Source organism: Dermacentor variabilis, chromosome 9 (genome assembly GCF_050947875.1).
Source record: "Dermacentor variabilis isolate Ectoservices chromosome 9, ASM5094787v1, whole genome shotgun sequence".
NCBI classification, from domain to species: domain Eukaryota; kingdom Metazoa; phylum Arthropoda; class Arachnida; order Ixodida; family Ixodidae; genus Dermacentor; species Dermacentor variabilis.
In genome coordinates, this window is record NC_134576.1 from 110,625,403 (window position 1) to 110,639,185 (window position 13,783).

General features: G+C 37.4%; 1 protein-coding gene and 1 non-coding gene across 2 annotated transcripts in view; one reads left to right on the plus strand and one right to left on the minus strand.

The window, feature by feature from the left end:
- LOC142557296 (uncharacterized) overlaps positions 1-3,737 on the minus strand; it is a 34,031-nt gene extending 30,294 nt beyond the window's left edge. The window contains exon 1 of the mRNA XM_075669023.1: positions 3,611-3,737. Within this exon, the coding sequence (XP_075525138.1) occupies positions 3,611-3,638 (28 nt within the window). The 5' untranslated portion in view covers positions 3,639-3,737. The remainder of the gene's footprint in view (positions 1-3,610) is intronic.
- Positions 3,738-5,930: 2,193 nt separating this feature from the next.
- TRNAA-AGC (transfer RNA alanine (anticodon AGC)) lies at positions 5,931-6,003 on the plus strand. The gene has a single exon. It is a non-coding gene; the product is annotated as a tRNA-Ala (tRNA).
- The last annotated feature ends 7,780 nt before the right edge of the window (positions 6,004-13,783 follow it).

A 13,783-nucleotide genomic window follows, 5' to 3' on the forward strand; every position in this document is an offset into this window, starting at 1 on the left:
CCACAATGCCTCATTACCTCAAGCATACTATAATCTTGGAAGATTGCCAACATAATCTTAATCTATAAGAAAGGGGACGCCAAAGACTTGAAAAATTATAGACCGATTAGCTTACTGTCCGTTGCCTACAAAGTATTTACTAAGGTAATCGCAAATAGAATCAGGAACACCTTAGACTTCTGTCAACTAAAGGACCAGGCAGGATTTCGTAAAGGGGCAACATGGCCACAATTCGCACATGACCGGGGTAGTTGGAGAAGTATGGGGGAGGCCTTTGCCCTGTAGTGGGTGTAGCCAGGGTGCTGCTGCTGATGATACTATTCAGCTTATTGCCGAGCGAAGGAATTGTCCGCTTTCGGGACATCGTGCGTCGCGTTGCTCCACACAACTCAAAACCTCCGCTGAACAATGTTCGCTAGGATTACGACCAAGAACATGTGCGATAAACCTAGGCCTCTCTGCACTACCTTGTCGGCGATCTGCTGCTGGGAAACTGGAAGGAGAGAAACGCTTCTCCAACGTGACGCCACCGAGCAGAGAGGGAGAAAGTGACTGTGGAGAAGAAAAGGCACTATTTCAGCGCAGCAAGTGTTGCGGGCGGCTGCTGGTGGGAGTAACAATATCTTCTAGCTCTTGGAAGGAACTCTGGCTGATGATAATCCACAGATGCAGTGCAACTATTTCCCCTAAGCAAAACTATTAAGAGTACTATATAAACAAAATAACCTCAAGTTAAAAAGACTCTGTAACCGTGGGACTACTGCCGAAGAGTGACAAGCACATTGAAAACGATAACAGTACATATTATGCGCTAAGCCGTTCTGTGGCCTAAGAAGCTTAGGCCACAAAACTTATAATTAACCGGTTCAAGCACACAAACGAGAGCTACGCTTTTCTCCTCACGCTTCGCTCCACATTTGCTTTCATCTTTCACTGTGCTCATTCGTGCAGTTATGCCGTGGCAGAATGCCAACGCTGGCTGCAGAAACGTGTGCCTAAGAACTGTGCACTAAAAGTTGTGTACCGTTTCTTCTCTCGTGAAGGGGCATACCGAAGCCAGTTTGCAATGCCACCGTGCACATCTGCCTCCGTTGCTGTCGTGAATGCCTTTTGTAATGCCTCTGAAAAGTAAAAAAAAAAGAAAAAAAAAAGCAAAAAATGATCAGGAGAGCAATACTACCAAATGATCAAATGAGTGAAAGCAGGCATCATTCAAACAAAGGTCTTCCATTTATTCCCTTTCGCATAATTTAAATCGTGGCACCCTTATATTGGTGACCCAGGAATGCATATAGGACTTAAGCTGAAATGTAAGCATCGTCATAAAATTTGTTGCAATGCTTCAACGGCAAAATTGAAAACCTGGTGTTCGCCAGAACAAGATCGTTTCAACAATATGAAGGAAGACTACATTGACATGTTTCAACGACAACAGGCTTTTTGAAAATGTAGTCTGACAATCCCTATTTCACGAAACTTGCAATTAAAGCAAGACATGCCCGGAGAAGTTGTACAAAATTGGATCAAACGTACCAGTTGCAACCTGGAGCAGCTGCAAGTCGTTAAACGGGCGTTTCCCTTTCCTCCTTGTTAGCGAAAAATCTCGCGCCAACACATCTCTCATGCATCTTCTCATCAGGCGTCGCGCAGCTTTCAGCAGAGAAGGGCCTCCTAACCGAGAAAAGTAAGCCACCTGAAGGGGGGCAAAAAAAAAAAAATAAAGTAAAGAGCTCAATTTCAATGCTTAGTGATGTAAGCACCCTGACATAATGCAAGAAAGAATGCTTCCATATCTGACTGCACAGCCTCATCTCGTGCTACAGGACAGCAGCACAGTTACGTACTGCTGTACTGATGCACAGGGGCGTGAGAGACGCTATGGTGGAGGGCTTGTCATTAATTTCGACCAGTAGGGGGTTTTTAAACATGCACCTAAATCTTATTAGTATGCAAGTGCTTTCCGATTTCGTCTCCATCGAAATGCAGTCACAATGGGCGACACTGAACCCACGGCAGAGCTCTTTGGCCACTGTGCCATAGACAGCAGGTGCCTAAAAAAACATCACAAAGTGAATCAACTTTAAAAGAAATAAAACTTACAAGGTACAAGGTATAGTACAAGGTATAAAACTTACGCCAAAGCCAAAAAGTGTCGCAGCCAAATGTAGCTTCGAGCCTGAGCGCACCTTTTTTGAAGATTGTTTTTTTTGACTCCCAGTAGTGAACTAGCAGCTCTATCATTTTACCTGGACACACCAGATGCATATAACTGAGGGAAAAGTGGTTTACCATTCCAGCACCTTGGCACCGGAAAGGGTGTACGCTGTGATTGTGATCTTTCTGAAGAAAGGTTTGAAAGTCCTCATCTGTTTCGCAAGGGGCTGTCCCGGAAAAATGACTTTCTTATCTAGGACAGAGTGCACACCCTTTTGAGCACACTTTTCGCAACCAGAATATGCAGTGTTCCCCTTTGTGTACTTGATATAAGCCCTGGCCGGTGGGCATCACACACAAATGGAAGTGAGTCTCGCAGCATATGACTTGCCGCTGTACAAAGTCCCATTCTAACAAGCTCTTTAAACAGTTGACTCATTGTAAAAAGCTTTCATGTACGAAGTTATGTCCCCGGGATTGCTGTCCTTCATAAAGGGCAGCAAGAAAAGGAGAACAGAGATTTTTCTTAATTAACACAAGTATTGGTCAAAACTGCCTCCGAAAGCTGCAGAAAATAGGAAGCCCAGCCACATTTACAAATAATGAGAGCGTCTGGCACTCTGTTGAAATGTGCTCTGTTAGACTGGATGTTATTCCAAAGTAATCGTACACTCCACTCCATTCAGACTCAGTTTCTTTCAAGGTCTTCAGTAATGTTCTCGCATCTGCAGGTAGCTCCGGGTGGAAAGGCTTCAGCACCATTAGAGAAGTCAGGTGGGAAGCTCGCACTGTATAGCGACTGCCCACATGTGCAGGTTGCTCTCAACAGAAGTCTCGGTACTGTGCCCAGTTACTACATAGGGACTTGTCCCCTCATCTTCAGAGCTATTCGAAAACACATGTTCGGCGTTAGGCAATATGAGAGCGCCTGGTCCTGCGCCCCACGAAGAAAAGCGGCATACGCCATCCTCGTCTGTGACCGATGGGCAAGATAAGCTGACTCCGCCGTGCAACGAAGGGCGCTGAGCAGTCGGGTCACTAATACCGGTGTCACATGACCACTTTTGAAAGTGATCAAGGCCGATCCGAATCGAAATTTGCGACTGCGATTGGCTTTCTCGTGTAGCTTGCGCAAAGGGAGCCGGCAATGTTCTGACTGGTGTTGTACGAGTCGCGAGCCGCTTTTTTCGTCAAGACGATAGATTGGATTAGTTACAAGCACTGCTCCAGGAGGGCGCCTGTAAACGGCAATTTTTTTACGTGAACACCCGCTGTCACGCGCAGGCCCCGGCGAGCCTGGTTCCATTTGTATATGGCATCGCGACAGACCAAACACAAAGAAGACCATAGGACAAGCGCTCGTCCTGTGGTTTTCCTTGTCTCTGTATTTCGTCTGTAGCGCTTTCATGTACTAAAAGGGCGATTAAAGTATGCTGCATACTGACAAAAGACTAACCGTATTTTTCCGAGATGGCACGCCACATTTCGTTTTGAGTTTTGCGCCGCGAAGGCCGAGGGAAGCACGCACAACCAAAGAACAGCACAACCTCCACTACATATGGTGGGACAAAAAAAACAACAAAGAAAACACGCCAGCTCTCGATGTCAGTGACAGTAGGACTGCCGCTAGTCGGCAGAGTCGCCGACAAAAAGATAATGCGAAATCTAGGATGAATGATTCATACTTTGCAATCTCATAAACACAAAATAAAATAGTACAATACAGCATTATTACATAATGTAATGATAATATGCTGCCAACTACATTTGTTTAAGCGCTTAGGGTATGCGAACGCTTTTCGTTTCGGTTTTTGTTTTATATGCAGCATGCCCCTCTGCTGCTGCTGCCGCCAAACCAACCCACAGTATTATGAAGTGCGCGCAAATAGGATAATTTATACAAGACATACAGTTAGCATGACACATTGGATAAATTTATTTTGAAGATGCACCTGTACGCTTGCACCCAGAACGAGCAATGTTGTAGCAATCATATATATATATATATATTATAGAGTGTCGTAATCTGACTGCCAGATGTCGCAATTAGAATTATATCCGTGTTAGGTATCCAAATTTTGGGTACACCCAGTTGTGTTTGTAAGATACCTTACAAACACAAATGGGGGTCTTATCCCAAATGTACATTTGTGATTGGATGGAGGGAACATACCCAGCTAGGTTAAAAAATAATGGTTGGTCAAAGTGTCCGGTCGCAATGCATTGGTGTTCCAGTTTCTTTGGTGCTTCAATGCATAAAACAGCGGTTTCTTAAAAAAAGTAACTGGAACACCATCGTTTCGTCGGACACTGAAAATTAATATCTCGGAACTGGTGCTGTTGAGGGAAATCGTTCCAAGTGGATACGCTGTGCGAATAACTCGGCGGCTGTAGTTCGTAGATTAAAATATGTGGCGTAAATAATCAGTGAAAAAGTTAATCAGCGTAAGTACGTTAATTATTCAATTAATTCCATATTGTGAATTCTCGTAGAAGTAATGGCAGCCTCGAATAATTTAGAGCATGGGTTAGGACTGCGCTATTTGCCATAGGCAATTAAAGAAAAAATTTGGTGCAGCTAAAGGCGCTCTATATATATATATATATATATATATATATATATATATATATATATATATATATATATATATATAATAGAGAGAGAGAGAGAGAGAGAGAGAGAGATAATCAGATTGCTTGCGGTTTGCCACCCCCTTCCCCCCATGTCGAGAAATATTTGGTACGTCACTGAGTGGATGATGAGATGGACGGTTCTGAAGATGGCGGTTTTGATTTCGGTGAAATCTAGAAGGCGTATCGTTAGTGTGGACGTTTCGGTTGTGTTTGTTGTACCGTGTTTGTTGCACAACTGTTGCCGTGCTTTTCTGCCGCTGTTGTAATTTGTGGAGACGCCGTTACTTTTACGCATATTAATTTTATGGGCTTGCGCGATAATGCTTCAGATATTTAGTTCTGACCTGGCAGTTTCGATGCTAGCTAGTATTGTGTAGCCGGTTTTAAAAGTTATAATTGAACCGAAAGATGAATATAGAAGACAGCTAAATAAGTAAAGAAACAGAGAAAATAGAATTTATCTTTATTCATTTATCTGTTCATTTTTCACCCTGCATGCATAGAGGTGAACGCAAAGTTAACGGACTCCAATATCGAATGCGGATCGCGATAAAGTGTGTGTGTGTGTGTGTGTGGTTAAGATGCACCAAAAACATTCACGACCCATCGGTATACTTTCATTAAAAAACAATATCATCTTCTGTATGATATTTATTAATTCGGGCCAAATATTCCTATTATTGTTATTATTATTATTATTATTATTATTATTATTATTATTATTATTATTATTGCATTAAATGAAGGTCCTATAGACCTCTAAGCCCTATAAAAGAATACTGGCAAGACTCGGAGTACCTAGAATTGAACAGCTTTCTTGGCAGCCAGTTTCGGTTTTGGGCTTGCGCCTATCTTTCCTTTGGTTCCGAAATCCCAAAACTTGATTTGACGCATAAAAAGAGTAGAAAAAAACATATAATAGTCTAAAATGTCATGTAATACTTATAAAAATAACTTGTTTTGTCTTCCTTGACCACCGAATAGGTACGTGGTGTCCAAATGTTGACGTCAACGACGTTTTTCTGGCTCCCGAAATCGCATGCAGTACTTTCAACCTGCAAAAGCATAGCCTTTGAGATCCGCATTTTAAATTAAAAGGAGACTGTGGACAGCCACGTTTTTAAGGCAAGCTTCAGTGTCTTGGGGGTGTAGCTCAGATGGTAGAGCGCTCGCTTAGCATGCGAGAGGTACGGGGATCGATACCCCGCACCTCCACTTTTTCTTTTTCCCCCTTATTTTTCCCAAACTGGAGCGCAAGCTTTTAGAAGTTAAATTAAGAGTTTCACACATTTTAACGCCACTGTCTCGTGTTTCCAAAACTTCATTAAGGCTTAAGTGATTCATTATTAATTATTTTGTTACGGTATAGGCACACCGATTAAGTAATTAGACAGTTTTAGTATAGCGTACGCTATTCCATTGCGTACGCTAAAAAATAGCGGATCGTCACTGCGCATGCGCTGAACGCTAAACGAAATAGCGGGTATAGCGGGCGTACGCAACGCTAACGAGTTAGCGTTAGCGTTTTTGCGGGGTTTGCGGAGCTTGCGGGAAACATGGCGGCGGTCCGGGCTGCCCACTTCGAATTGAATTTGGCGTTGCTTTTGTAAAATACACTTCGTTCGTAGCAAATGACTGTGTAAACGGCTTTCGCTTAGTCTCAGGCCGCTTCGACGACAGAGTATTATGGATAACCTCGTGGTGTTTTCGAGATCGCTTCTTGTTTCGAACGAGTCAAAGCCTAACGAAAGAAGCGTTCGAGATGTCAGCGCCACCTTTCGCGAAAGGCGCGAAATAGCCGCAACGATGACATATGGCCTCTGAGATCCGAAGATATCGCCGGCCAACTAAAATTGTAGAAAACGTGCGCTGCTTAGCGTACGCTATATTAGAGACTTTTAGCCTGTCCGCTATTCCGGTAAACGGGAGCAGTTTGGGCGGATTACCGGATTTGCGGGGGCGTAGCTAGATCGCTGCAGCCGCCTGGTAGCGTAGAGTTCAACCAGACAAACACTGAGCTAAAACTGCAGTAACCCACCATATCCTGCTTCGCTAGTGGTGCAAATTTTTGGCAGCGGCGTAATTGTGAACACGATTACGCCACTGTCGAATATTTACACCAGCAGCTAAGCAGAATATAGTAATTAGCTCTGTGTTTGTGTGGTTGAGCTTTGCACCACCAGCTGGCGCCACCAATCTGGCCACTCACGTTTACGCCCCCGCTATACCGGCAAACCGCCCGCACTTGCCGGAATACCGGACACGCTAAAAGTAGGGAGTTTTAGAATAGGGGCCCCAATAGTTTGGGGCCCCAAAGAGCTTTGCGGGTGTTAGCGTTGGGGCACGTAGGAGTGAAGAGTTTTAGAATAGGGTTTGACGTTTGCGGATAGCGTCGCGCGCTGACAGCGCCACTACGGCGTCAAGGAAAAAACTATTAGCAATAATTAAATAAAATATACCATTTTATGATAGGAATAATAATTTTTACTTGCGTGTATTCGCGTTTAAGTACAATTTAGAGGTTATTCTCTGTAAGCAGCAAACAATTAGTTGCGCTTAGTTTTGAGCAAACCAACTTTACTAGCCTTCACCAGCCAAGCTTAGCCGCGTTAGGCCTACGAGCCATAAAATCCACAATCGAATTCAAAATCAGCGGCGTCTAATGAGTCAATCTTCATAACACACGCTAGTTGAGAGAAAGGAGGCCCCAAGAAACACAACATGTCGTTCTGTTTTCAAAAATCCTTCAGCATACTTAAAAAAAATTTCGCGTTCATGAATTTTGTTCGGTGCGTAGATGCACACAGCGCGCCACAGTAGACCAGCAAAAATAAAATCACATGCGACAAGTCTCCCACTTTCGCAGGTGGACACTTTTTCTACAACCGATATGCTATTGCGAATAAAAATGACGCAATAGCATATGTTGCAATTTGAAAGATATTGCAACATTGCAATATCTTTCCATATCAAATCATGGCCATATCATATATCATATCATATCATATCATGGCCATATCATATCATATCATATCATATCATGGCCATATCATATCATATCATATCATATCATATCATGGCCATATCATATCATATCATATCATATCATGGCCATATCATATCATATCATATCATGGCCATATCATATCATATCATATCATGGCCATATCATATCATATCATATATCATATCATATCATGGCCATATCATATCATATCATATCATATCATGGCCATATCATATCATATCATATCATATCATGGCCATATCATATCATATCATATCATGGCCATATCATATCATATCATATCATATCATGGCCATATCATATCATATCATATCATATCATGGCCATATCATATCATATCATATCATATCATGGCCATATCATATCATATCATATCATATCATGGCCATATCATATCATATCATATCATATCATGGCCATATCATATCATCATATCATGGCCATATCATATCATCATATCATGGCCATATCATATCATATCATATCATATCATGGCCATATCATATCATATCATATCATATCATATCATGGCCATATCATATCATATCATGGCCATATCATATCATATCATATCATGGCCATATCATATCATATCATATCATGGCCATATCATATCATATCATATCATATCATGGCCATATCATATCATATCATATCATATCATATCATGGCCATATCATATCATATCATATCATATCATGGCCATATCATATCATATCATATCATATCATGGCCATATCATATCATATCATATCATATCATGGCCATATCACATCATATCATATCATATCATGGCCATATCATATCATATCATATCATATCATGGCCATATCATATCATATCATATCATATCATGGCCATATCATATCATATCATATCATATCATGGCCATATCATATCATATCATATCATATCATATCATATCATGGCCATATCATATCATATCCTATCATATCATATCATATCATGGCCATATCATATCATATCATATCATGGCCATATCATATCATATCATATCATATCATGGCCATATCATATCATATCATATCATATCATGGCCATATCATATCATATCATATCATATCATGGCCATATCATATCATATCATATCATATCATATCATGGCCATATCATATCATATCATATCATGGCCATATCATATCATATCATATCATGGCCATATCATATCATATCATATCATATCATATCATGGCCATATCATATCATATCATGGCCATATCATATCATATCATATCATGGCCATATCATATCATATCATGGCCATATCATATATCATATCATGGCCATATCATATATCATATCATGGCCATATCATATCATATCATATCATGGCCATATCATATCATATCATATCATGACCATATCATATCATATCATATCATGACCATATCATATCATATCATATCATGACCATATCATATCATATCATATCATATCATATCATATCATGGCCATATCATATCATATCATATCATGGCCATATCATATCATATCATATCATATCATGGCCATATCATATCATATCATATCATGGCCATATCATATCATATCATATCATGGCCATATCATATCATATCATATCATGGCCATATCATATCATATCATATCATATCATGGCCATATCATATCATGGCCATATCATATCATATCATATCATGGCCATATCATATCATATCATATCATGGCCATATCATATCATATCATATCATGGCCATATCATATCATATCATATCATGGCCATATCATATCATATCATATCATGGCCATATCATATCATATTATATCATATCATATCATATCATATCATATCATATCATGGCCATATCATATCATATCATATCATATCATATCATGGCCATATCATATCATATCATATCATATCATGGCCATATCATATCATATCATATCATGGCCATATCATATCATATCATATCATGGCCATATCATATCATATCATATCATATCATGGCCATATCATATCATATCATATCATATCATGGCCATATCATATCATGGCCATATCATATCATATCATATCATATCATGGCCATATCATATCATATCATATCATGGCCATATCATATCATATCATATCATGGCCATATCATATCATATCATATCATGGCCATATCATATCATATCATATCATGGCCATATCATATCATATCATATCATGGCCATATCATATCATATCATATCATGGCCATATCATATCATATCATATCATGGCCATATCATATCATATCATATCATATCATATCATGGCCATATCATATCATATCATATCATGGCCATATCATATCATATCATATCATGGCCATATCATATCATATCATATCATATCATATCATGGCCATATCATATCATATCATATCATGGCCATATCATATCATATCATATCATGGCCATATCATATCATATCATATCATGGCCATAACATATCATATCATATCATGGCCATATCATATCATATCATATCATGGCCATATCATATCATATCATATCATATCATGGCCATATCATATCATATCATATCATATCATGGCCATAACATATCATATCATATCATATCATGGCCATATCATATCATATCATATCATGGCCATATCATATCATATCATATCATGGCCATATCATATCATATCATATCATATCATGGCCATATCATATCATATCATATCATATCATGGCCATAACATATCATATCATATCATATCATATCATATCATATCATGGCCATATCATATCATATCATATCATGGCCATATCATATCATATCATATCATATCATATCATATCATGGCCATATCATATCATATCATATCATATCATGGCCATATCATATCATATCATATCATATCATGGCCATATCATATCATATCATATCATATCATGGCCATATCATATCATATCATATCATGGCCATATCATATCATATCATATCATGGCCATATCATATCATATCATATCATGGCCATATCATATCATATCATATCATGGCCATATCATATCATATCATATCATGGCCATATCATATCATATCATATCATGGCCATATCATATCATATCATATCATGGCCATATCATATCATATCATATCATATCATGGCCATATCATATCATATCATATCATGGCCATATCATATCATATCATATCATGGCCATATCATATCATATCATATCATGGCCATATCATATCATATCATATCATGGCCATATCATATCATATCCTATCATATCATATCATATCATGGCCATATCATATCATATCATATCATGGCCATATCATATCATATCATATCATATCATGGCCATATCATATCATATCATATCATATCATGGCCATATCATATCATATCATATCATATCATGGCCATATCATATCATATCATGGCCATATCATATCATATCATATCATGGCCATATCATATCATATCATATCATATCATATCATGGCCATATCATATCATATCATGGCCATATCATATCATATCATGGCCATATCATATCATATCATGGCCATATCATATCATATCATGGCCATATCATATATCATATCATGGCCATATCATATCATATCATATCATGGCCATATCATATCATATCATATCATGACCATATCATATCATATCATATCATGACCATATCATATCATATCATATCATATCATATCATATCATATCATATCATATCATGACCATATCATATCATATCATATCATATCATATCATATCATATCATATCATGGCCATATCATATCATATCATATCATGGCCATATCATATCATATCATATCATGGCCATATCATATCATGGCCATATCATATCATATCATATCATGGCCATATCATATCATATCATATCATGGCCATATCATATCATATCATATCATGGCCATATCATATCATATCATATCATGGCCATATCATATCATATCATATCATGGCCATATCATATCATATTATATCATATCATATCATATCATATCATGGCCATATCATATCATATCATATCATATCATGGCCATATCATATCATATCATATCATGGCCATATCATATCATATCATATCATGGCCATATCATATCATATCATATCATGGCCATATCATATCATATCATATCATGGCCATATCATATCATATCATATCATATCATATCATATCATATCATATCATATCATATCATGGCCATATCATATCATATCATATCATATCATGGCCATATCATATCATATCATATCATATCATGGCCATATCATATCATATCATATCATATCATGGCCATATCATATCATATCATATCATATCATGGCCATATCATATCATATCATATCATATCATGGCCATATCATATCATATCATATCATATCATGGCCATATCATGGCCATATCATATCATATCATATCATGGCCATATCATATCATATCATATCATGGCCATATCATATCATATCATATCATGGCCATATCATATCATATCATATCATATCATGGCCATATCATATCATATCATATCATGGCCATATCATATCATATCATATCATGGCCATATCATATCATATCATATCATGGCCATATCATATCATATCATATCATGGCCATATCATATCATATCATATCATGGCCATATCATATCATATCATATCATGGCCATATCATATCATATCATATCATGGCCATATCATATCATATCATATCATGGCCATATCATATCATATCATATCATGGCCATATCATATCATATCATATCATGGCCATATCATATCATATCATATCATGGCCATATCATATCATATCATATCATGGCCATATCATATCATATCATATCATGGCCATATCATATCATATCATATCATGGCCATATCATATCATATCATATCATATCATGGCCATATCATATCATATCATATCATGGCCATATCATATCATATCATATCATGGCCATATCATATCATATCATATCATATCATGGCCATATCATATCATATCATATCATATCATGGCCATAACATATCATATCATATCATATCATGACCATATCATATCATATCATATCATATCATGACCATATCATATCATATCATATCATATCATATCATGGCCATATCATATCATATCATATCATATCATATCATGGCCATATCATATCATATCATATCATATCATGGCCATATCATATCATATCATATCATATCATGGCCATATCATATCATATCATATCATATCATGGCCATATCATATCATATCATATCATATCATGGCCATATCATATCATATCATATCATATCATGGCCATATCATATCATATCATATCATATCATGGCCATATCATATCATATCATATCATATCATGGCCATATCATATCATATCATATCATATCATGGCCATATCATATCATATCATATCATATCATGGCCATATCATATCATATCATATCATATCATGGCCATATCATATCATATCATATCATGGCCATATCATATCATATCATATCATGGCCATATCATATCATATCATATCATGGCCATATCATATCATATCATATCATGGCCATATCATATCATATCATATCATGGCCATATCATACCATATCATATCATATCATATCATGGCCATATCATATCATATCATATCATGGCCATATCATATCATATCATATCATGGCCATATCATATCATATCATGGCCATATCATATCATATCATATCATATCATGGCCATATCATATCATATCATATCATGGCCATATCATATCATATCATATCATGGCCATATCATATCATATCATATCATATCATGGCCATAACATATCATATCATATCATATCATGATCATATCATATCATATCATATCATATCATGGCCATATCATATCATATCATATCATATCATGGCCATATCATATCATATCATATCATATCATGGCCATATCATATCATATCATATC